Source organism: Calliphora vicina, chromosome 1, assembly GCF_958450345.1.
Source record: "Calliphora vicina chromosome 1, idCalVici1.1, whole genome shotgun sequence".
NCBI lineage: Eukaryota > Metazoa > Arthropoda > Insecta > Diptera > Calliphoridae > Calliphora > Calliphora vicina.
This window is the reverse complement of record NC_088780.1, coordinates 171513819-171540510: the sequence shown is the minus strand read 5'-3', so window position 1 is coordinate 171540510 and position 26692 is coordinate 171513819. Positions and strand designations below refer to the sequence as shown.

General features: G+C 33.2%; 3 protein-coding genes across 8 annotated transcripts in view; 2 read left to right on the top strand and 1 right to left on the bottom strand.

Moving 5' to 3' along the window:
- Window positions 1–21359, top strand: part of Ppn (Papilin) — a 41573-nt gene extending 20214 nt beyond the window's left edge. Inside the window, exons 2-18 of one of the 6 annotated variants that reach the window (XM_065498229.1) lie at window positions 9882–9942; window positions 10008–10186; window positions 10244–11396; window positions 11451–11630; window positions 11701–15607; window positions 15665–15844; window positions 16121–16291; window positions 16460–17538; window positions 17606–17789; window positions 17858–18052; window positions 18118–18288; window positions 18623–19188; window positions 19292–19442; window positions 19563–20000; window positions 20197–20358; window positions 20464–20580; window positions 20656–21359. In XM_065498229.1, the coding sequence (XP_065354301.1) occupies window positions 9882–9942; window positions 10008–10186; window positions 10244–11396; window positions 11451–11630; window positions 11701–15607; window positions 15665–15844; window positions 16121–16291; window positions 16460–17538; window positions 17606–17789; window positions 17858–18052; window positions 18118–18288; window positions 18623–19188; window positions 19292–19442; window positions 19563–20000; window positions 20197–20358; window positions 20464–20580; window positions 20656–20795 (9034 nt within the window). In that variant the 3' untranslated portion in view covers window positions 20796–21359. The remainder of the gene's footprint in view (window positions 1–9881; window positions 9943–10007; window positions 10187–10243; window positions 11397–11450; window positions 11631–11700; window positions 15608–15664; window positions 15845–16120; window positions 16292–16459; window positions 17539–17605; window positions 17790–17857; window positions 18053–18117; window positions 18289–18622; window positions 19189–19291; window positions 19443–19562; window positions 20001–20196; window positions 20359–20463; window positions 20581–20655) is intronic. The other 5 variants (XM_065498230.1, XM_065498232.1, XM_065498231.1 and 2 more) reach the window with 5 other exon arrangements.
- A 151-nt stretch (window positions 21360–21510) lies between these two features.
- Window positions 21511–22549, top strand: LOC135961057 (uncharacterized). The gene is made up of 4 exons (XM_065512528.1): window positions 21511–21679; window positions 21742–21978; window positions 22061–22158; window positions 22228–22549. Exons 1-4 carry the CDS (start codon window positions 21605–21607, stop codon window positions 22445–22447), a joined length of 630 nt encoding a protein of 209 aa, XP_065368600.1. The 5' UTR covers window positions 21511–21604; the 3' UTR covers window positions 22448–22549.
- A 2257-nt stretch (window positions 22550–24806) lies between these two features.
- Window positions 24807–26692, bottom strand: part of Dhc98D (Dynein heavy chain at 89D) — a 165170-nt gene continuing 163284 nt past the window's right edge. The window contains exons 65-68 of the mRNA XM_065498228.1: window positions 26587–26691; window positions 26353–26454; window positions 25410–25556; window positions 24807–25338 (exon numbers count right to left, since the gene is read on the bottom strand). Coding sequence (XP_065354300.1) covers window positions 25192–25338; window positions 25410–25556; window positions 26353–26454; window positions 26587–26691 — 501 coding nt within the window. The 3' untranslated portion in view covers window positions 24807–25191. The remainder of the gene's footprint in view (window positions 25339–25409; window positions 25557–26352; window positions 26455–26586; window position 26692) is intronic.

Genomic DNA, 26692 nt, shown 5'->3' with positions numbered 1-26692 from the left:
AATTAAACAAAAAATTTGTTAACAGTCAACATTCAAATTGTAACAATAAGTTTGTAATATTGAATAATTATATTGTTACTAGTTAATAATATACATATAGTATATCTGCAATAGCTTTTTCTTATATTAATAAAAATTCAATTTGATAGTTTTAATTATTTTTTTTTAATATTTTTTTTAATTTACAAATTATTACAATAATAACAAATATAAGTTTAAAATATAAAGTTAAAGCATGTAAATATCCATTTTCTCACATTTTGAATCAGTAATTTGATCAATATCCCCTTCTACGAACGGTTATGCAGATTGTTCCTCTTACACTGGACGCATTTGATGACGAAAAGAGTCCACTTGAAATCCTGTTGTAAAGTGTAGTTGAAAAGATTTTTTTATATAAAATTGATGTCCAATTGTTTGGTCTATATCGATAGATTATAATTTCACATTAAACTTACCATGTATAATGCTCCAATTTCACCATAATTTCTACAAGAAAATATTTTATATGAAAAAAAAAAATTTGTATATTTTTCTTTATTTTTTAATTTAATTTACCCAAAAAGGTCTCTTCGTGTAAAACCTATTTTTTATATAATTTTCGTACGGTCAGTTTCCTATATACATATTTCCACTTTTCGGTTTTCAATAAAAACTTGATTTTTTTTATTTTATCTCAGGAACATGGAATTTAATTGAAAAAGTTAAAAACAGTTTAAGGTTTTAAAATCTAATGAAGTTGAGCTCTTAACTGAGTACCTTTTCTTATTTTAATATTTAAGGATGTTTTCAGTATTACGTAGTTTTTACCACAGCTAATATATTTTAGAAACTACATAATTTTGCGAGCAATATTTTGCATTTAAATTTGAAAATCGTTAATACTTATTAAAATATTAAAAAGAAAAACATTTACATTACACTACCAGGTAGTCATTTTTTAACATTTTTGTTTAGAACTAGTTCCGAAGGTGAAAATTTCAAACAAAAATAATTGATTACAAAACTGGTTCGAGAACCATTCCAAAAATAATTGACAATTACAAACAAAAGTCATTGGTTGCAAATACAAACTAGAGCAACCCATGTTTATTTTGGTATTTTAACTTTTTTTGGAAAAATGTTTCTGTTGCTTATGTATTTTCTCATGGCACTTGATTAACCCGCAAATACCATTCAATAAAATATTATGTATCTTGTTTTATTTGTTGTGTACTTTACAACAAACAATTAGAGATTCGATTTGACGTTCAACAGATGTGAGTGTTTGCGCCATTAAAGGCCTACAAAATGCGCATAGTTTTATTAACAAGACTTAGTACATTTATATTCTTCCTCCTTTATGCAGTATTAAACCAGCCCTCCGTTGTATGGACAATTTTCTTAATGATAAAATGTTTGTAAAATTAAAAAAATAAAAAAAATGCATTACGGCGAAGTAAAAACGAGACACTGCTTTTGTCTTTGAAGTGTGTAAAGTATGTAAATATAGGATAAACATGTTTTAGGAACGCATCAGTTGCAGTTGCAGCCAAAGTATTGTATATGTTTGGTTATTTAAATCCATCCAATACAAAGCTATTTTAGGGCATGTCTAATATACATACATACATGCAGTATAAAATGAGATTCCATTATTTTGTGGTGTAAAATAATAAATAGAAAATCTAGTGGGGTCTTTAGTTATGTTGTTCTATTCGTAGTATGTATACATCCCATACATATACATATGTACATTAGGGTGGTAGCCATTTTATGGATTTTGTTATGTGCTGAATAGGCATAAGACGAATATGAACTTGAAAAATATATGTATAGATATTTTGTTTGTTATTATCCCTTATCCTTATATGAACAAAGGTTTAATGTTGTTTTATTAGTTCATATCCTAATAATAAAAATCATTAATTTGCTCAAAGAATTTGAATATTTTTATACTTATTATGATGTGCTAAAATTTATTGCTTATTATTTGTTGTTAATTAATGTTAAAAAGGTATCTCCCTAATATGATTGCTTTGTATATTCTTGTCCATTCACTGGGTACAGTGTGATTTATTCATGATGGTACAGCACAATCGCTTTACTTTGTACACAATTAGACGGTAGAAAATTCTCACCACTCAACAACACACGATGTTTCTTAAATCTTTGGATCCCATCATGGGGCAATTGCAATATAAATTATTGAAGTACTACCTCCTTAACTATGAGTACCTAGGTTTATTTTTGAAAAAAACTAAAATAAAACAAATGAGAACTTAATGTATGTAATGTGAAAACAGCTCGTGTCCGCAGTCCAGTTGTTTACGCATAATGATGATTCCCATTTGAATTCGTCTTCGAAATTGTTTGATATTATTTTGTATGTACTCTACTCGATACCCGAATTTGTGATCGCCTTCATATGTAGTGCATAAAAATGTTTTATTTTCCTTGATCGTACTCATATTAATGTATAGCATGTTCCCAACACAAGTATTTGTCTGGCTTTTGGGAAAATATTTTATAAATACATATGTACATAAATTGCATTCACTGGCCAAGAGATTTTGAATTGTTTGCCTCTTTCCGCGTTTAGTTCCAAACCCTTTGGTATATGACTTACTTATCTATATATATATTTACATATGTATGTACTCGTATATTTAGCATCACGTTATAATCTATAAATAAATTTATTTTATTCTCGCGTCTTCTGTATGTGCAACAGCAAGTAACACATTATACATCTAAACATTTTGAATTATGGGAGGCCTATCAGTACTTATTAGCAGTAACAGCAGCACCAGCATCATTTGCCGCATTTGGGTGTTTAAGAAAGATGGAATGCAAAAGAATTATTTGACTTCTCATTGACCGCATAAGACAGCCGATCATGTGGCACACAAATTAGGGTATTATTCATTATTTGTTTTTTTCTTTTCTGAAAACAAATAAATGATTTTTTGTATAAATTCTTTTAAAAAATTAAATCCCGATTTTTCATAAAAAAAAACTAAATTCATATTGTTAATTGCATCTTTGTTATTTAAATGAGTTACGTCCTTTTGTATTTCTAATATAAATAATTTGAGACGCTAGCCGAAAAAGTCTGCAAGTTCAACAAAAATTGTGGAACAGATTCAAATCACAGTGGCCCATTACATTCATATTCGTCTATAAAAGTATTTCATATCTAAATTAGGTAATGTCCACTTTGAAATTTAATTTTTTTTTTATTATATATGTCATCTATATATATAAAAATGGATGTTTGTAGATTTTTTAGATGTTCGGTGTGTAAAAATCCAATTTTTACATTATACCGCTAATGCCCTATCTACAATATATTTCATAAAAATGGATGTGTGTATGTATGTTAAGTATGGACTCAAAAATGGATGGACCGATTTTGATGAAATTTTCACGGAATCTTCAGAAAAGCCTTTTGGGTAACAGTGTAAAGTCAGATTTTTGATTTTCGGTCTGTGATAAACAATGTTGTTTACTCTTGCATATTAGGTGCATCAATAAGTAATTTCCATACTGAATTTTTGAATTCATTGCAACCAGCCGAAATGCCACTACATGTATTAACATTGAAGGTTGGTTTTCTAAAGGCCAGCAACGCGGACCGGGTTCAGCTAGTCTACTATAATATAGAAAGGATTACATTAATCGCTTGATATTCGGAAAAATAATATAATTTAAATACATACGTATGTATTAAATTCATTCTCGAATACACAAAATACATTTGCATATAATATTCAAACGCAAAATATGATTAACATTATTGATAGAGTATTGACCATAATAAGGAATTCGATTATTCTAAATGCATACGAATGTATGTATCTATAGAGAGTACGTATATATTAGGGTGGAGCGATTTTTAGTTTTTTTCGTAATCGATTTGGAATACCTGTTAAAAGTTGCGTTTTTAACTCATAAATATACACAAAAAATTTCATTTGGTAGATCGTATATACGTATGTGTATACATATAGAGGTGCCCCTACATTATTATAATAATACAAAAATAAATGGCTCTAGAAAACGGCGGGAGTGGCAGTCCCCAAGGCTCTCTATGTCTAGTAGCCTTGCATGTCCTCTATCAGTAAAAAAAAATAACCAAGTGATTAGGCCCACTTTCCTAAACTACAAGTACGATTTTGTGGATGGGGTATAAAATCCCAACCCATCCACAATATGAAATATGAATTTAGTTCTTCAAGTAAAATTGTGTTTTTTAATTATTGGATATAATTATGTATATTGACCTAACAATACATAAAAATATTTATATTCAACATGAACTAAAGTTTATAAAGTATAAGGTTGTTTAATGACCATATGAAAAATAGGCAATTTTTTGATTTTCAATTGTGTGTCAATCAAAATAGGTAAGAAATCTTTCGTACGTTTAACTTACTCATTAAAAGGCAACTTTATATCGCTATTCCATTGAAAACAGAAAACAAAAACAAATATATATACCTTAGTATATATTCTTTTTTTATTTTTTTATTTTCGATTATAGTATATAGACTAACAGTAATCAATAGTACCAATCATGAATATTTATATTTTTGGATAAACAGACCTTATCATTTTCACAGGCAGGCATCTTAAATACTATACTATTCTCAACAGAAAAGTGTATGAATCTATGTGTGTGAATTTATTTAATTGAAGTTATATACATATTTACTTTGTTGTTACCATATAATAATTACCACAGCAACAAATTAAGAAAATTAAAGAGAAATGTTTATGTACATTCCTTCAATTGTTGCAACTTTCTGTTGACACTTAATTTTGAAGTGAGTATGTATGTATGTAGTAGATGCGTGGCTATTTCATCGTTTCATCGTATCAAACTCTATTTATTTATTATGGCTTCATAAATAAATGCAAGTGCTTCGTATGTGATGCATCATCATCCATCCAATATCCAATGCATTCAGTTTTATGCGAATTATTAGGCTTCTTTAGACTTTATTGCTGCATCAAGAGCAATGCTGTAGGTCAAGTGTTGTTGATTAAATATTATGCCTCATGTAATTTGTTTATTATGATGGTAGCAGTGCCAAGACAGCGTAGATAATTAAAAACAACTAAGAGTAACAATGATAAAGAAAACAACAACAAACCCAACAACAAAAATTAAATTAAAAAACAAAGCGGAAAAAATAAACCCAGAAAGAAACATATACAAAAATCCCTTAATAATGATGAGAATTAACGATCCATATTTTAGGCATAGAATAGCAAACGACAAACTGTCGTCAGTTTTACTGAGAATAAAATATAAAAAAAACACTATTAAAAAAAGTAACAACAAATAGTAAAACATATTTACATACCTAGTATAGCACATACATGTATAGATGTGTGTGTGTGTGTGTGTACATAATAATATGGCTATAATAGTAGACAAAAAGACGCCTGACTAGCATATAAAAAAAAAAACAAAAAAAACTTCTAAACCCCAAGAATCAACCGAGTACTATTACTATGTTAAATATTTGCAGTCATCACACAGTGTTGCAAATTTATTTGGAGGCATTTGAATGTGCTCGAGTCATGTGGAAACAAGTTGTAAACATACGTCATCGAGTGTAGAGTAGATACATATTGGGTGTTGGGTAGTGTTTTGGTAATGTGCCAATTTAATTTTGTCACTGCAAGTGACACGCGACCATAAACGCCAATAGAATAACCTGCCATAGACATGAAATAAATACATAGTAGTGCTGACACATAACATTACGCTTTGACGCCTTGCCCTCAGCAGGCAGTCTACTACTATCTACATTATTCTATTCATACATACAAATACTTTGTTTGAAAACATGCATTTACGAGTATTAAATTTTTCCATAGAAGATTTCATGTTAGGCTCCTGTATAAAATAAACGAATTTGGTCCTTTTATACGAGAACCATGCTATAGCAAACTTTATGTTATATACGAAAACACTTTTTCCGGTTGATTTATCGAATAAAAACCAAAAATATTATTGCCCTAACGTATATGAATATGTATATTGTAAATGGATTTTCGGTTTTGTAAATAATGAAGGTGCATACGAAGTCCAAGTCCAAAATTAAAGTTTTTTTTTTTCATTTTAAAATCTCATCTCTTAAAATGTTTGGCTGAATCCAATACTACATATTAAAATCTATGTAACCATTGTTAAAAATAATATGACCTCTAATATGATTTTTAATTTTACTGAAATTCAATACAAAATTTAATGGTTCAGACCTAAATTAAACTAAATTTCAATATATCGAGGGATTATATTCAAAGCCCTCCAATCTTAGAAAACATAGAGTAAGTTCGGATAATATGGTACAGGCGGGTATTGTGGTATAGCTACTTTTCTATAAACTTAAAAGCATAGGAGTAACGGTACCAAGCGTGTACGTGTACGAGTGTATTTCATTTTTGCAGGTGATGAAAATAGTCAGTTGTAAAAAATAAGCGAGGTCTTGTGGTAACTTCTTTTTGTGATGTGTTTAAACTTCATTTTAAAATCAAATATGACTATTTTGCTATTGTATATATGCATTTAATTTTATAATAATAAACCACGTGATCGGCTAATGTGGTATAGTTAAAGGCAGCTAAAGTGGTATACTGTATTACATTAACCTCTCAAACTAATAATATGCCAAACAAAGGTGAAGTAAGAAAATGGGTAGCGGAAGATTTGAAGAAAGCTATCTGAGCTGTTAGAAACAACGAGATGGACATTGTTTTATCATCAAAGTCATTCAATGTCCCCTACACAACTTTACAACGAAAGTCCAGAAGCGAAGAAAGTATTGAGGAGCTTTTGGTAAGCTAGGTCAGCCGCCAACTTTAACCGCATCCAGTGAGAATTACAAAAGAAACGCGAACAAATTTTAAAATGGGTGACAAATGAATTTGGTGCAGAATAAAAATTACTCAATGCCATCAGATTACCGACATTAGAACTACTATTTTCTTACACTTTTGCTTTTTAAACAATTTGAGGCAATTTTGTACATAGATAAATACACACAGATCGGAAACTCTCCTGTCAAAGACCTAACTCAGTTGTCAAAAAGCCAAGTGGTGAGAATGCATTAGTAAAAAAAATCAATGTGGAAACAAAAACAACACTCGTGATTGATTTGATGATTTTGAGTAATTTTTTAGATTGATTTTTTTTTTATTTTCCTGTATTTCTGTGTATTTCTCTATGGTTTTGTATTTGAAATTTCATGGCATTTTCTTTTGAAACATATTTTTCAGGAGGAAATTATGTATATAAAATAATTGAATTATAAAGTAATTATTTAAAAAGATAGCAATATCATTTTTTTAAGGACAAAAGAAAGTACAAAAATGTCAACCAAATTGAAAACAAAATTAGGTTTTAATTTATACCACAGGCTTTGTTTTCTGAATATTTTGCCATCAAAAATTCATTTAAACATCTAAGACATAGGGTATTGAACATAGTCCCTCGATATGTATATGTATATTTATTCGTTTATCAAAATAAAAATTCAAGTGGAGTTATTTTATTTTATTAAACCCCATTAACACAAAGTCTGGTTAAACTGTCGTTTAAAATTATTTTTGTATGAAAACTGTCAGTAAAACTATTAGTTAACATACAACCAGATTGTCTATATCATCTATTAATAAATTATATATTTGTATGTACTTACATACATGCATATGTACGTACATATCCATACATACATATGTATGTATATTTTTTCCAAATGTACGCGAAATTTCCGGCTGCAGAAGTAATCATAAATATAAGGGACACTCTTTAAATGGCCGATTCTGTTAACCATACAGGCGTTTACAAAACCTAATATTTAGGGTTTTGTTTAAGAAATATTTGTTTGCGATTATCCCATTCATCGATACGTATTATACTGTAGTATGTATGTAGACTGCCTGAAATTGTCAAGAAAAAGAGATTTTAAACGAATTGAATCCCACAAGAAACCCCTATCAATATTCTATGTGTAAAGTAAATGTACAGTATGTTTCCCTCAAAAATATTAAGAAATGTTTGAAAACTAAAAATAAAGTTCTAACAAATGCATCTAATATGTGTCGCAGCAGGTCAGCACTTGTGCAGTATCTTTTTTTGGTACTTTAAAATCCAAAATTGCAAGCATTTCAAATAAATCTTATTTACATATGCATATATACAACTTATACATACATATTGACGGCATTTATCAAAAATGGTTTATCTACAAAACCCTGATTGTTCAGGAGAAGCAAAAAACTGTTTAATTCCCCAACTAGTGAGTATTTAACAAATCGATCTTCTACAATATGATTGATAGGCTTCTACTAATTCCCTAAAATATAAATTATAAAATAAAACCCGTTATTCGCATTTGTACGGCAGATAAACCATTTTGTCTTAGAAAATTTTCGATGTAAATATGTATGTATTAGAATGAGTAGATAAACCATTTTGTTTGAAAAAAATTTTAAGTTTAAATACCGTTTTTTTTAGTTTTAAATAATTTTAGGTCCAAATAATTATCTGTATGGTTAATGTAATGATTTTTATTAATATTTATTAAATAAATTACATTTATTTTGAATGAAGAGTATCATAGACAGAATGATATCCATTAGGTATTACAGATTTCAATTCCTGTAGATGTTTCCATTTACTGGTGGATATTGGAAGATATTCTTGATGAAGTGATTGTGGATCTATATATCCTGGGTATTATTTCATTCGTATTGGAAGATATTTGTACTCATCATTAAAACTTACTTTGTATTTTACACTACCATTCGGTAAATATAAAAGTGATTTTAGTTTTGATACAGTTTGGCCATTCTTAGTTGGTCTAGGAGGAATACTGGAAAAGCGTATCTTATTTGCATCGTTGACGTTTTTGAAAAACATATATATTCTAAGTATTCGGTATTAAACGGTTTGCTTATTTTTTTTGGCACCATCTCTTTTGTTATATTGATATTATCATGAGGTATATACTTTTTTTTTTAAAAATTTTTGCATGTGCACTGTCACATTCCATTTGATTGTGTCCCTTTTCGAGATATTTTTGCTCAATAATTTTTTATTTTCTATTGAAAATTAGACAAGGCATTTGCGAGAAAATGGTTCCGATTTTGGTAGGCACAACCATCGGAATAAATAACTATTGGCAAATCACTCTTTAGGCAGTGTGTCTGTCTTAAGATGAAATTTGAGGATATGCACACTATGTTAACTTGTAATATTTCTGGCTAAAGTAATAAACTGTGTGAAGATAGAAACATTTTGAAAACATATTTCAAATCAGCGTATTAATATTCATCAGAAAAGCTGAATTCGTTTTAAAATAATTACGTTATAGCTGATATTTAATATAAGACTGCTATGAAAGTCTCGCATATACATTGTAGATAAACCATTTTGTATTCAAAAAAAAAAGTGTGTATGTAGATAAACCAAACAAAAAATGTGTATAAGTCGCAAAGAAATCAACATTTTGATCAGAAATTCATACCTTAGGAAAAGTCCATCACAGGCAATAGTTTGGCATCAAAAACTCATTTTTACAAAATCTGCAGATAAACCGTTTTGAATAAACGCCGTCGATATGTAAATGTGTTAATTATGGAAAATAAACAATTATTTTTGTTCAAATATGTATATTGTAATATTCTTTTTTAAATAATAGTTTTTATTGTTATCTGAAAGTGCATACTAAATTAGTATGTACCTATGTATGTATTTAATTTGACACTATCTGTATTTGCGATGTTAAAGTTGAGATGTCGAATTCAGTGTAAATAGGTTTTGACCTTTTAAATTATCGACTTATGATTTTACTTTTTCTTTTTTTGTTGTTGTTTGCTTATAGATTACCGCCCTTGATAGTATTCATTATATTGCTATGTATTCAGACGTCACATTCACGATTTGTAAGTATAGAAGTTTTTAGCGATTTTTAATTTTCATAATGTATAATGTGAAATCTTTGTTTAAGTTTGGTGAGCGATTAAAAAGACAAAATGGCGCACATATGTATCTTTCTGCTAGTTCGATAATACCCGGAGGTGAGGGTGAGGATCCAAGGGAGTGGAGCGATTGGAGTTCCCCTTCTGAATGTTCGAGATCGTGTGGAGGTGGTGTTTCGTTTCAGACAAGAGAATGTTTGAGGACAACGTAAGAGTTTGGATATTGTTAATTTAAATGCGGTTTGAATATTTGTTATTTCTTTAGGCCAAATGGTGCTCCTATCTGCAATGGGGGAAATCGTAAATATTTCTCTTGCAATACGCAAGATTGTCCAGAAGAGGAACCAGATTTTAGAGCTCAACAGTGTTCACGTTTCAATCATCAGGCATTTGATGGAATTTTCTACGAGTGGGTTCCTTATACGAATGCTCCTAATCCGTGTGAGTTAAATTGTATGCCAAAGGGTGAGCGATTTTACTACCGTCACAAGGCTAAGGCTATTGACGGTACGCGATGCAGTGATAAAGATCTAGATGTATGTGTTGATGGCCAATGTCAACCAGTTGGCTGTGATATGATGCTGGGATCAGATGCAAAAGAAGACAATTGCCACAAGTGTGGCGGCGACGGCACCACATGCCGCACCATTGCTGACAAATTTACAACGAATAATCTTGCTGCTGGTTACAATGATTTGTTGTTGGTACCAAGTGGTGCCACCAATATTCGCATACAGGAAATATCGCCGTCAAACAACTATTTAGCTTGTCGTAACTTAAGTAGTCATTATTATTTGAACGGAAATTGGCGAATAGATTTTCCCAGACCAATGTACTTTGCTGGTTCGTGGTGGAACTATCAAAGAAAACCCACGGGCTTTGCAGCACCAGATCACTTAAGTTGTCGAGGTCCCATTAGTGAGTCAGTTTTTATTGTGATGTTGGTGCAAGACAAAAACGTTAGTATTGAATATGAATACAGCATTCCACAATCTGTGAGTTCGAGTACACCAGACGTTTATTCATGGACCCATATGGAATATGGACCATGTAGTGCTTCTTGCGGAGGTGGAACACAGACACGTGGAGTCACTTGCAATAATCGATTTAATTTAGAAGAGGTTGATGCAAGCTTTTGTGATGAAAAGGCAAAGCCAGCAGAAAGTCAAGAATGTGGGACGGAACCGTGTGCACCTCACTGGGTCAATAGCGAATGGGGAAAATGTTCTAAAGGTTGCGGCTCAGATGGTATTCAAAATCGCAGTGTTACTTGTGAGCGTATATCCCCAACAGGAGAACAAACGATTGAAGACGATGCAGTTTGTTTGGAAGAAGTTGGCAACAAGCCTGCCAATCAACAAGAGTGCAATCGGGATGTAAAGAACTGTCCCAAATATCATTTGGGTCCTTGGTCTCCGGTAAGTTGTCCAAAGTGATTTCGCCATAAAATGTTATTTATAATTGGTTTTCAGTGCGACAAATTGTGTGGCGAAGGCAAGCAAAAGCGAAAAGTCACTTGCTACATTGAAGAAAACGGCCGAAAAAAGGTTTTAAATGACGACGACTGCATAGAAGAAAAACCAGAAACCGAAAAGATGTGTATGTTGACTCCATGCGAAGGTGTGGATTGGATAATATCACCATGGAGTGGAGTAAGTTTAACGTGATTAATTACCTTAATTTTACAATGAAATTAATTAAATTAAATTAATTAATTTTAAGTGTGATGCTTGTGGACAAACAACAGAAACTCGTACTGCAATTTGCGCTTCCAAATCCGGTAAGGTTTATGATGATGAATTTTGTGCTCCTGAAACACCGTTGTTGTCCAGGCCCTGTGAATCAAAAAAATGTAAAACTCAGTGGTTTACATCCGAGTGGAGTAAGTGCTCGTCACCTTGTGGCAAAGGTATTCAATCGCGGGTTGTTCTGTGCGGAGAATTTGACGGCAAAACTATTACCAAAGTAACGGACGATACACAATGTGATGCTACTACCAAACCTGAAGCTGAGCAGGAATGCGAAGGTGAAGATAAGGAATGCCCTGGTCAGTGGTTTACTGGGCCATGGGAATCATGCACTAAGCCTTGTGGGGGAGGCGAAAGGCAACGCGAGGTCTTATGTTTGGCCAACGGTACTAAGTCCAATAACTGCGATGAATCTAAAATCGAGTCGTTGTCTGAAAAATGTAATACTCAGGCCTGCACTGAAGACGAAGTCATGCCCGTAGAAAGTACAGATAAGCCAGTAACTGATGAAGAATATGAAGAAGACTGTGAAGACGAAGATGACGAGGATAATATAAAGTATGTAACTGACAAAATGAGCGAAGATCTAAAGATTTCCGATGGTATCGATTTGGATGAGCAATCAACAATGTCATCTTTAATGACAGATGACCTTATGTTGAGTGACAGTACTCCTGCAGTTGATACTACCGATGACGAGAGCTCCACCAATATACCTCTTACTACTGTTGATGGTTCAGGCGATCAGTCGGAGAGTACTGACATGTCTAGTATATCCACAGAAGGTAGCGGTGATGATACGGAAGCAACTTCAGAAACTCCAGATCAATCCCAATCTACTGATGTTTCTGGATCCACAGGATCTGACACCACTGAATCTGCAACTACATCAACTGAATCTTCTACATCTACATCTGATATTGACTCGACATCTGCCGATATCTCTAGTTCTACAGACAACTCGGAAAGTACATTGTCAGAGTCCACAGATAAATCCACTGTGGCTTTTACTACTGATAGTTCCGAAACTACTGATGCTTCTCAATCTACAGACTCATCTACTGACACTTCTGTCGTCACTGATACTTCTGAATCTACAGACCAATCAACTATGTCATCTGCTACAGATAGTTCAGAAACGACAGATGTTTCTAAATCGACAGAATTATCTACTGAATCATCTGGTTCAACAGATACATCTGAATCTACAGATAAATCTACTGAGTCCGCTTCTACAGACACATCTGAATCAACTGTTTCATCATCAGATGTCTCCACAGACTCATCTTCTGCCACAGACGTTTCAACTGAATCTTCATCATCGACAGATTTAACAGATTCCACTGAAACTTCAGTGACTACTGAAACTTCAGCATCTGAATCGTCTGAATCAACCGATTCATCAACATCAGATTCAACAGACTCTACTGTTTTAACCGATTCGACAACAGAATCATCAGATTCAACAACAAATCTATCAACGGAATCGACAGAATTTGCTTCTACTGAAACTTCTGTTTCAACCGACTCGACAACTGAATCATCAGATTCAACAACAAATCTATCAACTGAATCCACAGAATTTGCTTCTACTGACTCTTCTGGTGCTACTGATTCATCTGAATCGACTTACCTTACATCCTCTACAGATGATTCAACATCGACAGATATTTCTTCATCAACTGAATCATCATTATCGACATCATCAGACTCACAAAGTTCCACAGAGTCTTCTGAAACCACATTATCCTCAGCACTTACTGATGAAACATCTTCAACAGATATATCTACATCTACTGATGTTACTTTATCATCTACTGATATTTCGACAGCATCAGAAACAACAGACAAAACTGAAAGTTCCGAAACTACAGATGTGTCTAAATCGACAGAATCATCGACTGAAACATCAGATACTTCCGAATCTACATATAAATCAACTGACTCTGCTGATACCACATCTTCTGACATTTTAACTGAGTCTACCATAGATGTAGAATCATCTACAAGTTCCGAACATACAGACTCTACATCCGACACTACAGATTTCTCAACTGATGTCACAACAGATTTAGTTAGTACTGACGCTGAACACACGACCGATGAAACTACTGAACACACATCTTCAGATGACAGCACAATGGAAACTGAAACGACAGATAAGACTTCGGACGTATTTATTTCATCGTCGACTTCCTCAGATATTTTCGATTCTACTACTGATAGTTCTGGTGACTCCTCACTTTCAACCGATGAATTTACAACAGTTGATATATGGACGACTGAAGAAGACTTTGAAAAGAGTACTCCAAATACATTGGAAGCAGCTATTACGAAAGAGTCTAAACCTAAAAAGTGCAAAGCTAAGAAACAGAAGGATTGCAAAAAAACAGAACATGGATGTTGTCCTGATGGTAAACATATTGCAAAAGGTCCATTCGACAAAGGTTGCCCAATTGCTAAGACTTGTGCCGAAACCGAATTTGGCTGTTGTTATGATGGTGTATCTCCGGCTGGTGGTAAAGACTTTGAGGGTTGCCCTAAATCGCAATGTGCTGAAACACTGTTTGGCTGTTGCCCGGATAAATTTACTCCTGCTGAGGGAGAGGATAACGAAGGATGTCCTGAACCAACTACATTGCCACCAACTACGACTACTGACATGCCAGAAGATGAAACAACAGAACTTATGGAAACCGAAAGTGTTGAGACTGAAAGTACTGATGTACCAGAAACTACTGATATGTTTGATACAACAGATATCTCAGAAACAACCGATGCAACACTACCCGAAGTTACGGTACAATCTTGTTCTTTCAGTGAGTTTGGTTGTTGTCCTGATGGCAAAACTGTCGCTTCTGGCAAAAACTTTGCCGGGTGTGAAAATGTGTTTGATGCTAAGGATTGCAGAAATTCATTGTTTGGCTGTTGCCATGACGGTCGTACATCAGCTACTGGCCCTGATTACGAAGGATGTCCGGCATGCACTTCTGAACCATACGGCTGTTGTCCAGATAACGAAACTCCAGCTCATGGTCCACTGGGTGAAGGCTGTTGTTTAAATTCACCCTATGGCTGTTGTCCAGATAATATTAACAGTGCTCGTGGTCCCAACTTTGAAGACTGTGATTGCGAATATGCTCCGTATGGTTGTTGTCCAGATAAGAAAACTGCTGCTCGTGGTCCTAACAGTGAAGGATGTGGTTGTGAATCTTCTGAGTTTGGCTGCTGCCCTGATAAGCTCACTCCCGCTCTTGGTCCCAAATTTGAAGGCTGTGCCTGTCATACATTACAATTTGGTTGCTGTCCGGATGGTATTACTGTGGCTCAAGGACCTCATCACTATGGCTGCCATTGTTCTCAAACTGAATTCAAATGTTGTCCTGATGAAAAAACTCCGGCTAAAGGCCCTAATAATGATGGTTGTACTTGCTTGGAGAGCAAACACGGCTGTTGTCCAGATGGTGTTACTTCAGCACAAGGAGACAAATTTGAAGGCTGCGAAAATGTTAAAGAACCACCGCAGTTGTCTTGCAAATTACCCAAAGAAACTGGTTCCTGCGGCAACTTTACCATTAAATTCTTCTTTGACACATCATATGGCGCATGTGCTAAATTTTGGTATGGAGGATGCGGAGGCAACGGAAATAGATTTGATTCAGAAGGCGATTGTAAAGAAACCTGCCAAGAATTCAAGGGTAAAGATGCATGTCTATTACCCAAGAGTCAAGGACCATGTACTGGTTATATTACAAAATGGTACTTTGATGCTGAACGTGGACGATGTGAGGAATTCAAATACGGTGGATGCTATGGCACAAATAATCGCTTTGACAGTCTGGAAGAGTGTCAGTCACTGTGTACAGTTAGTGAGAGTGTCCGTAAGTACATGATGGTATGAATTTTAGTGAGCATTTTAAAAACGACTCTAATTACAGCTCCTTGTGAACAACCAATGGATCAAGGTCCATGTGAGGGTAGCTTTGAACGGTGGTTCTATGATAATACAACCGATGTATGTCATCCCTTCACATATGGCGGCTGTAAGGGCAACAAAAACAACTATCCAACTGAACATGCTTGTAATTACCACTGTCGACAACCAGGAGTACATAAAGGTTTGATAATATGTTTAACATTTAGATATTAGATATGCTTAGTCTATCATTAGCTTATACCTAATGTGGTGATGTTTCTTAAAATAAGACCTCTTTTTTTATTTACTTTATTTGGTGATGGAATGCAATATTTACGATTACATTTATTATTTATTCCCTTCTCCCGTATGCACTTTGCTTGCTATTATGCCTGCTATTTTTTATGTACACCTTTCATATTCGTTAAAAACAAAAACCATGCACGTGTTCCTTCCGCATACTCCTCATAACTCACAGATTATTGCTCACTACCTAAGAAAATCGGTGATTGCGGCGAAAAACACGCCCGTTGGCATTATTCCGAAGCAGATAAGAAATGTATGCCTTTCTATTACACTGGTTGTGGAGGAAATAAAAACAATTTCCCATCTTTGGAATCATGCGAGGATCATTGCCCCAAACAAGTTGGTAAGGTTTTACAAGTCCTTTGGAATATACACTTTCATAAGTTCATCCATATGTACATCATATGAATTCATGCGGTCAATGTTGTAGCTTTAAATTCGATGTCCGCACATGTGATGCACTTCTAAATTAGGAATGAAATTTAATATTTATTAATTTTATATTATTTAGCCAAGGATATATGCGAAATTCCTGCCGAAGTGGGAGAATGCACAAATTATGAACCTATGTGGTACTACGACACTAAAGATCAACGCTGCCGTCAATTCTATTATGGAGGTTGTGGAGGCAACGAAAACAAGTTTACTTCAGAGGATGCTTGTAATCAAAGATGTGAAAAGAAACTTGAACCCGAACCAGAACCAGAACCCGAATATAAACCAGAACCTGAACGAGTTCCTGAATCAGCCCAACCCCCAGCAGCCATCAATGTGTGTGATGAGAAACCAGCTCAAGGAGAATGTCAAAACTACACTATGTTGTGGCACTTTGACAAGGAAAATTCAGTTTGTCGTCAATTTTATTATGGCGGATGTGGAGGCAACGGAAATAGATTTGGAAGCCAAGAAGATTGTGAGCGACAATGTGTCGGGGAATTACCTAGAAAAACCGAATCACAGCCCGAACCAGAACCCGTTCCCGTCCAGCCTGAACAACCAACTGAAGAAAATGTATGCTTATTACAACATGAAACAGGCGACTGTGAGAACTACGAGCCATACTGGTATTTCGATGCCGCAACTTCTCTTTGTTCCTCATTTTACTATGGCGGTTGCGGAGGCAATGGCAATCGTTTTGCTTCAAAAGAGGAATGTCATAGTCGCTGTGGTGCAGAACCTGGTTTCCAAAACAGATTTGAACCCGACTTGGAGGCAAGTCCGGAAACTGATGACATTCGTAAATGTTTCTTGCCAGTTGCTACTGGAAACTGCTTAGAATATGAGGTTCGTTGGCATTATAACAGTGTAGATGGCGTTTGCGATCAATTCGTGTACACAGGTTGTGATGGCAATGCCAACAGCTATGCTTCAGAAGACGATTGTGAAAATGAATGCTTCCCCGTCCAGGAGACATGCGTTTTACCACCACTGAGAGGTAACTGCAATGAAAGTATGATCAGATGGCATTTCAATGAAGAAACGGGTAGTTGCAGTGAATTCGAATTTACTGGTTGCCGAGGTAATAGAAACAATTTTGTAACCGAACAAGAATGTATGTCACGTTGTGGCAGTGGCGAGCCGCCTGCACCAGTAAGTTGTTTAGTTTTTAGTCATTTGATCATGGAAATGTGTTTAGCTAATATTTGATAAAATTTAGACTTATTCCGTCTGCGACCTACCTTTGGAGGCCGGTGAATGCGATAACAGTACCACAGCATGGTACTACGATAACGAAAAAATGATTTGTGTGGCTTTTACTTATACCGGCTGCGGTGGAAATGGTAATCGCTTCCAGTCTCGTGAACAGTGCGAACGCCAGTGCGGCGAATTCAAGGGAGTTGGTAAGTTAAATTTCCATTGTTTATTTATTTTCTAAAGACGGTAAGTAATATAATTGAGCTTCGATTAGACGTCTGCAATGAGGATGTGTCAAGCGGACCCTGTCGTCAATGGGAAACGCGCTATTACTTCAATAAGACTTCACGTATATGCGAGCCATTTACTTATGGTGGCTGCCAAGGTACTGGTAATAGATTTGAAAATCGTGGTGAATGTGAATCGGTGTGTATTATTGGTCAAGAGCCTACTTTCTCACATAATAAAGGTATTAAAACAATCAACTTAACCTCACAAATCAAATCCAACCTAATCATTCTATTATGAGTTCAGATATCTGCAAACAACAAGTGGATGTAGGACGTTGTAGTGGTCATTCCCAGACTCAACGTCGTTGGTATTATGATGATGCTCGTGGCAATTGTATTTTGTTTATCTATTCGGGTTGTGCGGGCAATCAAAACAATTTCCGCTCCTATGAATCTTGTTATAATTTCTGCTCAAGTAAGCCCAGTTTGCCTGTATGGGCTAAATTTAGAAAATTTTAGCACATTTCAGCACAATTAGCACTATCTCCATCCAGAGCACACATACAATTCATAATATTCCTTCCTACACATTATAGCTTTTGCATATTATTCAATATCCCCAAAAATGCCCTATCTTAGCCTAAGTCTATTTGCACGTTCATAATGTAGTATATAAGATGCACGGGGATTGGTACATTTACATTTTTTAAAAAATTTAAGCCTGGATACGGTGTAGTTTTTAGTCACTTTATAGCTAAAGAAGCTACTCTTAATTTGAGAATTCTTAAAAATCAAATATTCTTCTACAGAACCGGATATTACTAATGAAGTTTTGCCCAATCGTTGTGAATCATTTGAAAATGAGTGTAATTCGATGTCTTGTCCTTATGGAGTGCGGCGTGTTCCTGCTGATGATGGTGAATGTCAACGTTGCGAATGTAATAACCCATGTGCCGATCACCAATGCCATGAAGGACAACAGTGTGCCATTGAAGTCTCGCCAAACGAACCGGGACAATTTGTTCCCGTCTGCCGACTCATTAACAAATCTGGTGTCTGTCCTCAACTGTCAGCTGATGACGGTGTTTGCGGTCGTGAATGCTACACAGATGCTGACTGTAGGGATGATAACAAGTGCTGCAGCAATGGTTGTGGTTTCGTTTGTGTTCGCCCTACACCGCCTACTGTCCGTACAACAGCGCCTACAACAGCAGCTCCAGTTGTTGTTTATCCAGGAGAAGTTCGTGCTTCATTGGTTCCAAAGGAAAGGCCTGAATTAGAAGTTCAAACCGCAATGGGTGGCATTGCTGTCCTTAGATGTTTTGCCACCGGAAATCCAGCCCCTAACGTTACCTGGTCCCGTAATAATGTAGTGGTAAGTATGTTTTTTAATTACGCTGTGCATAAATGAACTCAAGTAAAACGCAAAAAATTAATTATTAACTTCTTTTGATACAATATAATTTACATTTTTATAGGTTGACACCAATCAAGGCCGTTACGTGTTGACTTCAAGCGGTGACTTAACAATTGTCCAAGTTAGACAGACCGACAGTGGATCGTATGTTTGTGTGGCCAGTAATGGATTGGGCGAACCTGTCAGACGTGAAGTTGAATTGCAAGTTACAGGTTGGTATTGTATTTTTTTATATGAATTAAACATTGGTGTTGGTTTTTAAATTCTAACAAATCAATTTGTGGTTTTGTGCATGTATTTGCTTGATGTTTTATTTAAACTAACTAATTTAGAGCCTGTTAACTTGCCTGCTTATGTATATGGTGATAGAAATGTTACTCAAATAGTGACACTAAATAGACCTGCCGTAGTACGTTGTCCTGCTGGTGGTCATCCAGCACCTATGGTACATTGGTGGCGTAATCGTAGTCGATTACCATTGGTCAGTCAACGTTTTGAATTAGCTCGTGACTATTCGTTAACATTCCGTTCGGTTCAACTTTCTGATTTGGGTCCTTATACATGCGAAGCCTGGAATCGTTTGAGTAGACGTCCGGCGTCCATCAAAGTAACATTAGTTGCCGTTGGACCGGCCCGTGCAGTTACTAATGATGATGCACAATATCTTCAATATATTGTGGAACCTCCAAAAGCTCCCGCAACACAGCGTCCTTCATTTCCATATCGTCCCACAAGACCTCCAGCAATTCCACCTCCTTATGTACCAGCAAGTAAGTATAACTATATAAGAATACAGCTTAAAAGCTATAATAGCATGCGCGCTTAATAGCATGATCGATCATGTACATACATACATGTATGGCTGGGTAATAAGATTTATTTTGTATTCATTCCTATACTTTGAAAATGTGATTAATCTAACTTAATATTAAATATTAAATAATGTTTATTTGTGTGCATGTCTAGTTCCTGTAAGTGCTGTCGTCGGAATGGATCCCAACAATAATTACGCTCCCGGTTCTACAATCGCTATGGGATGTTCTGTACAGGGCTACCCTAAACCGAACGTAACATGGATTAAGGATGGTTTACCGTTGTTACCAAGCGAACGAATCCAAATATCAGTTGGTATGTAAATACATATATATATTCATACATAAGTATGAATGAATATAATGAAAGAATTAAAATGCGAATTGTTAATTAACAAATTTATTATTATTTTCTGTAAAGGTGAACCTTATCGTTTAATTATTAACAATATAAGTACGGCTGATTCTGGTAGTTATGGTTGCAAGGCTGCCAATGCAGTTAGCTATTCCATTAGCGAAGAAAGTGTCAATGTTGAATGTAAGTGTGAAAGTACCAAGTGACAAATAGTTCAATGTTAAAGTGCGTTTTTTTTTTGTGTTTTGTCTAATTTAGCAACAATTCCATTAAATCCTGAGTGCATAGATAATGAACATTTCGCAAATTGCAAACTTATCGTGAAGGGACGTTATTGCAAGAATAAATACTATGCGAGATTCTGTTGCAGATCATGTGCTCTGGCTGGTCAGCTCTAATTCAAACGATGATAATAACAATGCTGCGTATTTTTAAACTCCAAGAGTCTAATAGAGGTCTTTTTTTAAGAGAAAAGCACAAATTTTGTATTAATTTAAGATTATTTTGCATAACGATTTTAAAAATGTAGTAGTAGTAGTATGTATACAAAAACCTCAGGCCATTGTAAGTGTTTAAAAATTAAAATTTTAGTGTATATTTATCAAAATAATTAGAGCGAAATTCCAAATATAGAAATGAGATTTTAGTAAAGCAATGCCAGTTCAATCTAACGATTTATATAGACAACTTTTAAACAATGAAGCGACTTTTTTAATTAACTTTTAAGAAATTTTAGTAAATAATTTGTTCCTATTTATTGCCCGAGTCAATAAAATAAATGGTAACTCCGCTACGACAAAGTATTAATATTTATCCCCCAACAAACAAATAAAACAAAACAATAAATAAATAAACAAACAAATAAAAACAAATAATATTAATATAACATAATAATAACAATAACAATAAGCGAGATTTGTGCATTTAAATATTTTTGTAAATAAAAACAAAATAATAATTGAGTTTTAACGGTGTATTAATTAATTGTGATTGGCAATACTGTTTAGGGACTTATCGATTTTTCGAAATCGTTACCATACAAAAATCAGCTGCGATGACATGCGCATGCGCTTAATAAATAACTATTTTACATTTTATTTTCCATAAAGTACACAAGATTATTAATTAGAAGTTAAATCGACTACACAAATTTATTATTAATATTAACACTACTTGCATTCAAACATAAAACATTTCATTAAATACGATGATGCCATTTTTAGATGACAGTGGCATAGAAAGCGAAGATAAATCATCATTATTGGCAGAAGAACAGGATTCGGTAATGAAACAATAATATTTGTCGATTACAAATTAATTCAACCAATCATTACACACATATAGAGTTATATATTGAGGAATGACACAGCGGAACATATGGCTGACTTGGAAGTTACATTTAGGGGACCAACTGAAACACAGGATTCATCTTTTAAAGCAAATAACTCATCGCCTGTAAATCTAAGCAGTGATCCTAAAGACACATTGAAACCATCCAATACATGTCGGATACTTCAACGAAAATTAGAACTAAAAGTAGAGAGGGCAAAACGAAACTACAGCCATTATCAGGAAACAAATGTTGGTATTTACCAAAGTTACCAATAACTACTTTTACTAATAATAATTATATCTTTATTTTCATTATTACACGGGATTGTAGAAACGAAAATCTCAATCTGCCACCTTAATACCAATTTCCAGGCTTTCCATTCCTGGGGATCTAGAACAAAAGCCTCTAGTCGATTACAAATCTGAGAGGTATTAGTCATGTATATTCAAGTGTATTTATTAAAGGATACCAGTTGGTTTTCAATTATTTTATTTAAGCGATGATTGCGAAGAGATCTCATTCTTTCCAAATGAGCACCACAAAGGACGATCCAAACGACAGGCAGAACTTTCAGATACGTTTAGTATACAAGAGATGACTATTGATTCAGATTTGGAGTCGAATGATTCCCAGAATCTAGAATTATTATCACCCCATTTAAAAAGAGGTTTCCTAGATTACTTAGCTACGTGTTTCTGTTTTCAGCCGTCAAGTTAATAACGTTTTAAACTCGGTCTAGTGTATGTGTGTACAAAAGTAACAAAAATGTTTGAAAATAAATCGTTAGCTGAAATGCAAATTAACGTAACTAAAAACCAAGTCTAAACTGATTTTTTTATCTAACTAATAAATCAATGAACGATGTTATAATGAATGTTATAATTATAATCATGGTAGAACCAACCAGGTTTGACGTTATAGGGAATGTATAATTGAGAACGTACTTTCTAATAATTGTACTTTGCTTGTTCTGCCATGGATTATAATATTATATTCCCTTCGTATTTTACTTTTTAACGAAGTAATTATTTCAAAAACATAAATATTTGAAAAAATTAATAAATTAAAGAAACACAAACGCGTGAACTCATTACAAAATTAATTTTAAATGTTTTTATATATTTCAGAAACTTTTTAATTAGTGTGGATCCACATTTATTAATATAGGTTTTTGTAAATAATTTTTTCAATTTCACATTTCAAAGTTAAATTTTTTGTAATTTTAAATTTATAGAATATTGTTCACCCTTATATACATACATATGTATATATATTATACTATGTTCACATTTGCAGAGTTAATCATCTCAAACGTGATTAAGCTCTAATCACTTCAAAATCGAGATGATTATCCATACATTTAAATGATTTGTTAATCACTTAAAATTGACATGATTAAATCTTATACTATGTTCACATTTGCAGAGTTAATCATCTCAAACGTGATTAAGCTCTAATCACTTCAAAATCGAGATGATTATCCATACATTTAAATGATTTGTTAATCACTTCAAATTGACATGATTAAATCTTAATCACTTCATTAATCACGTAGGATCAACTGAACATACCTCAAACTGATGATGATGTAGCATCGGCCACCTTTTAGTGTAGTACCGATAAATAAATTTTGACAGAAGTTTTTTTTCCTTAAAAAACCTTAAATAATTCATCAATGTTCACAATTTCATAATTAAAAAGTTTAAAATAATCTGCTGGTTATCTTTAATAAAGTATTTATTTCCATATTTAATGCCTTAAAGAAATATAAATTTGTTTGTTGTTTTTTATTTGTCAACTTAATCATTTTAGTGTCAACTTAATCATCTCAAATGTAATGTGAACGGCTTTGATTAACTTAATCAAAATTTTGCTTAAACGCGTTTAAAAGCCCAAGTGTGAACATAGCATAAGCTCTAATCACTTCAAAATCGAGATGATTATCCATACATTTAAATGATTTGTTAATCACTTCAAATTGACATGATTAAATCTTAATAACTTCATTAATCACGTAGGATCAACTGAACATACCTCAAACTGATGATGATGTAGCATTCATCAATGTTCACAATTTCATAATTAAAAAGTTTAAAATAATCTGCTGGTATCTTTAATAAAGTATTTATTTCCATATTTAATGCCTTAAAGAAATATAAATTTGTTTGTTGTTTTTTATTTGTCACTTTAATCATTTTAGTGTCAACAAATGTAATATGAACGGCTTTGATTAACTTAATCAAAATTTCGCTTAAACGCGTTTAAAAGCCCAAGTGTGAACATAGCATTATTCTGAGCTGAGTCAAACTTTTTACAACAAATGCTTAGTCTCAAAAATTAATTTCGAAACTCGGATTTTTAAAAATATGTGTTTTTGCAATTTGTTCGACCTCCTACAATTTAACTCACCCTATAATATATACATTAAAAATTATCCAAATAGTCGAAATTATTGAAGATTAAAAATATATGAGATTTGTTAAATTTTGGACATCTTTAACTCATGTTTACCTGAAGTCGATAATAATATTTTTAAACATTTTCAAAAATGTATATCGATGCTTTAATATAAAAAGTCCCTAATTCGTGTTTTTTAAGTCCAGATTTTTTTTGGCTAATTATGATATATGATCGGACCATTTATCGATATAAACGAAAATCTGTTCTTACAACAAAAAACACGAGTTAGGGCCCTTTTATATTAAGGCATCGATATGAAATGTATAGTTACGTGGTTGTGCATATCAATCTAAGTACATATGAAGCGTCTGTCATTAAAACTATATATCAATATGTATATCAGTACAAATCCAAACTATACATTAGTAGACTCTTGCTTAATATTTCCAATGGTTTGTATCGATGTAAATGATAACAATTTAAATTATGAAATAATTGACAATCAATAGTTAAGCCATAATAGGTTTCGATAACATAAATAAGTTACAATATAAATTGAAGCAGGGTGGATGAATAATGACATTTTCAATATTACACTGAGATGAACATAAAATCAACTTTTTATATTAAGCTTTTTTGGGTTAAGTTATGATCGAAACAGTTTTTTAACCAGTGTGTTATTTTTGTATTACTGTTTCCTGTTTTATATTTTTTTAATTTATTTCTATTACCTCAATCTTACAATTTAGTGAAACATTAGTGTTAGATTTATTGTGTTATTGAAACTGAAAATTTGATAAATACTTATTAATATCTTTGATAACTTTGAAGTTAGTTAATTATCATATTTGAAAATTATTTGTTTGGTTCTTTTCGGGGAGATTTACATACATACACATATAAATGCATTTATTAGTTAATAGTTCCATGATTGTTCTTACCGATATATGTATGTACATAATTCTATAGCAAGGACATTCTATATTTATACTACATTCATTCATTCATTTAAAATAAATACTATGTCTTTTTTAATCTGATGGTATTATAAATCAATAAAATCAGTCTTTATTTAGAGTCAAACAAACGCCTTGTAAAACCCAATGACTCAAATCCTCTGAGGTGAGAAGATCCGCTTCAAATACAAGTCCAACACCCATTGCATTACGTCTGAGGGAAGTGGTGTAAACTGGCGCACGAAAAGTATTCTAAAGTAAATTTCACAATGAGTTCATATTACAAATCCAAATTTAAACAGCAAATAAATATATTCACATACCTGCAGTTTAAGTCGATGAGACTCTATAGGCACAACCGACAATATTGGTAATTCTTCCACTAAAATTTTAGGATGTGAACGATCCAGTTGCATACGCTCTAAATCCCATCGAGCTCCTTCTATATAAAGACCCGTTATGTAACAACCCTAAGAAAAATATGATATGTATCATGTTTGAACAATATATTGCTGGTAAATTTAATTACAAGCTAAAATTGTTATTCTTAATTACATAGGTATGCATTTCATTAAAGTAAAATAATGGAAAAAAAGAAGAAAAAAAATGGCGACAGCAAAATAAATCGATAAAGTGATTAATTTATTAATTAATTTTAACTTATTATCCATGGTTCCAAAAATTTATTTCTTAATTCCATTTACAAAATCGAAATAAATTTTATCTCTTAGCTATTACGTTAATTCAATAAGGAATTAGTTCTCAAAGAAATAAATGCAATTCATTTGAATTAATTCATAATTCTTTAGGTAGGGTCACACATGACAAATATTTGACGAAAAAGACGTAACCACTAAATAGAATATATTTGAATTCTTTTATTCATTTCAAAAACTTATTTTACTTAGGGTGATACAAAACAAAAAATTTGATCTGTCAACACATTTTTTGTAGGAGTAAATACGTCAAACTAATTTGGGCCAAAAAAAATTGGTTACGCTGTTTTGAGTAAATATTTGCCATGTGTAACCCTACCTTTAGTAATAAAATTGTATTGAATGATTAATGTGTTCTTCAATTCAAAGCTGTTACAAAAAGGCTTTAGGCAATTTTTATCAATTCACTTTGAAAATGATTAAAATCAAATCCTTAAATTAATTACATACATAATTCGAAGCTCTGATTCTAATTTTGTTTTTTTTTATTCAACTAAGCGAGTAAGAGTACATATTAGCAAAGTTGAACCAATAAATATAATATTCTTACCGTAGTTGGCCTTTCTTCAATATCATCTGGGTCAATAAATTTTGTAACACAGGTGTACATTTGTGATTTATCCAGTGGCCATCCATTTTTACGACAGGCTACCTAAAATATTATTGTCGTATGCATACATATAATTTTTAATAATATTCATATCAAAATTATCAAGTTTTGAGTTGTTACGTTTTTGCTCAAAGTGAACAATGTGCAAGATATTCTACTAGTATACATACTTACTTGAATCAAAGCAGTTAAGTAACTTTGTGGAATGTGTAAACCAGATAGCCACATTACCAATGGTTCACCAGACATTGACCAATACTTGAATTGTGTTGCACGCCGC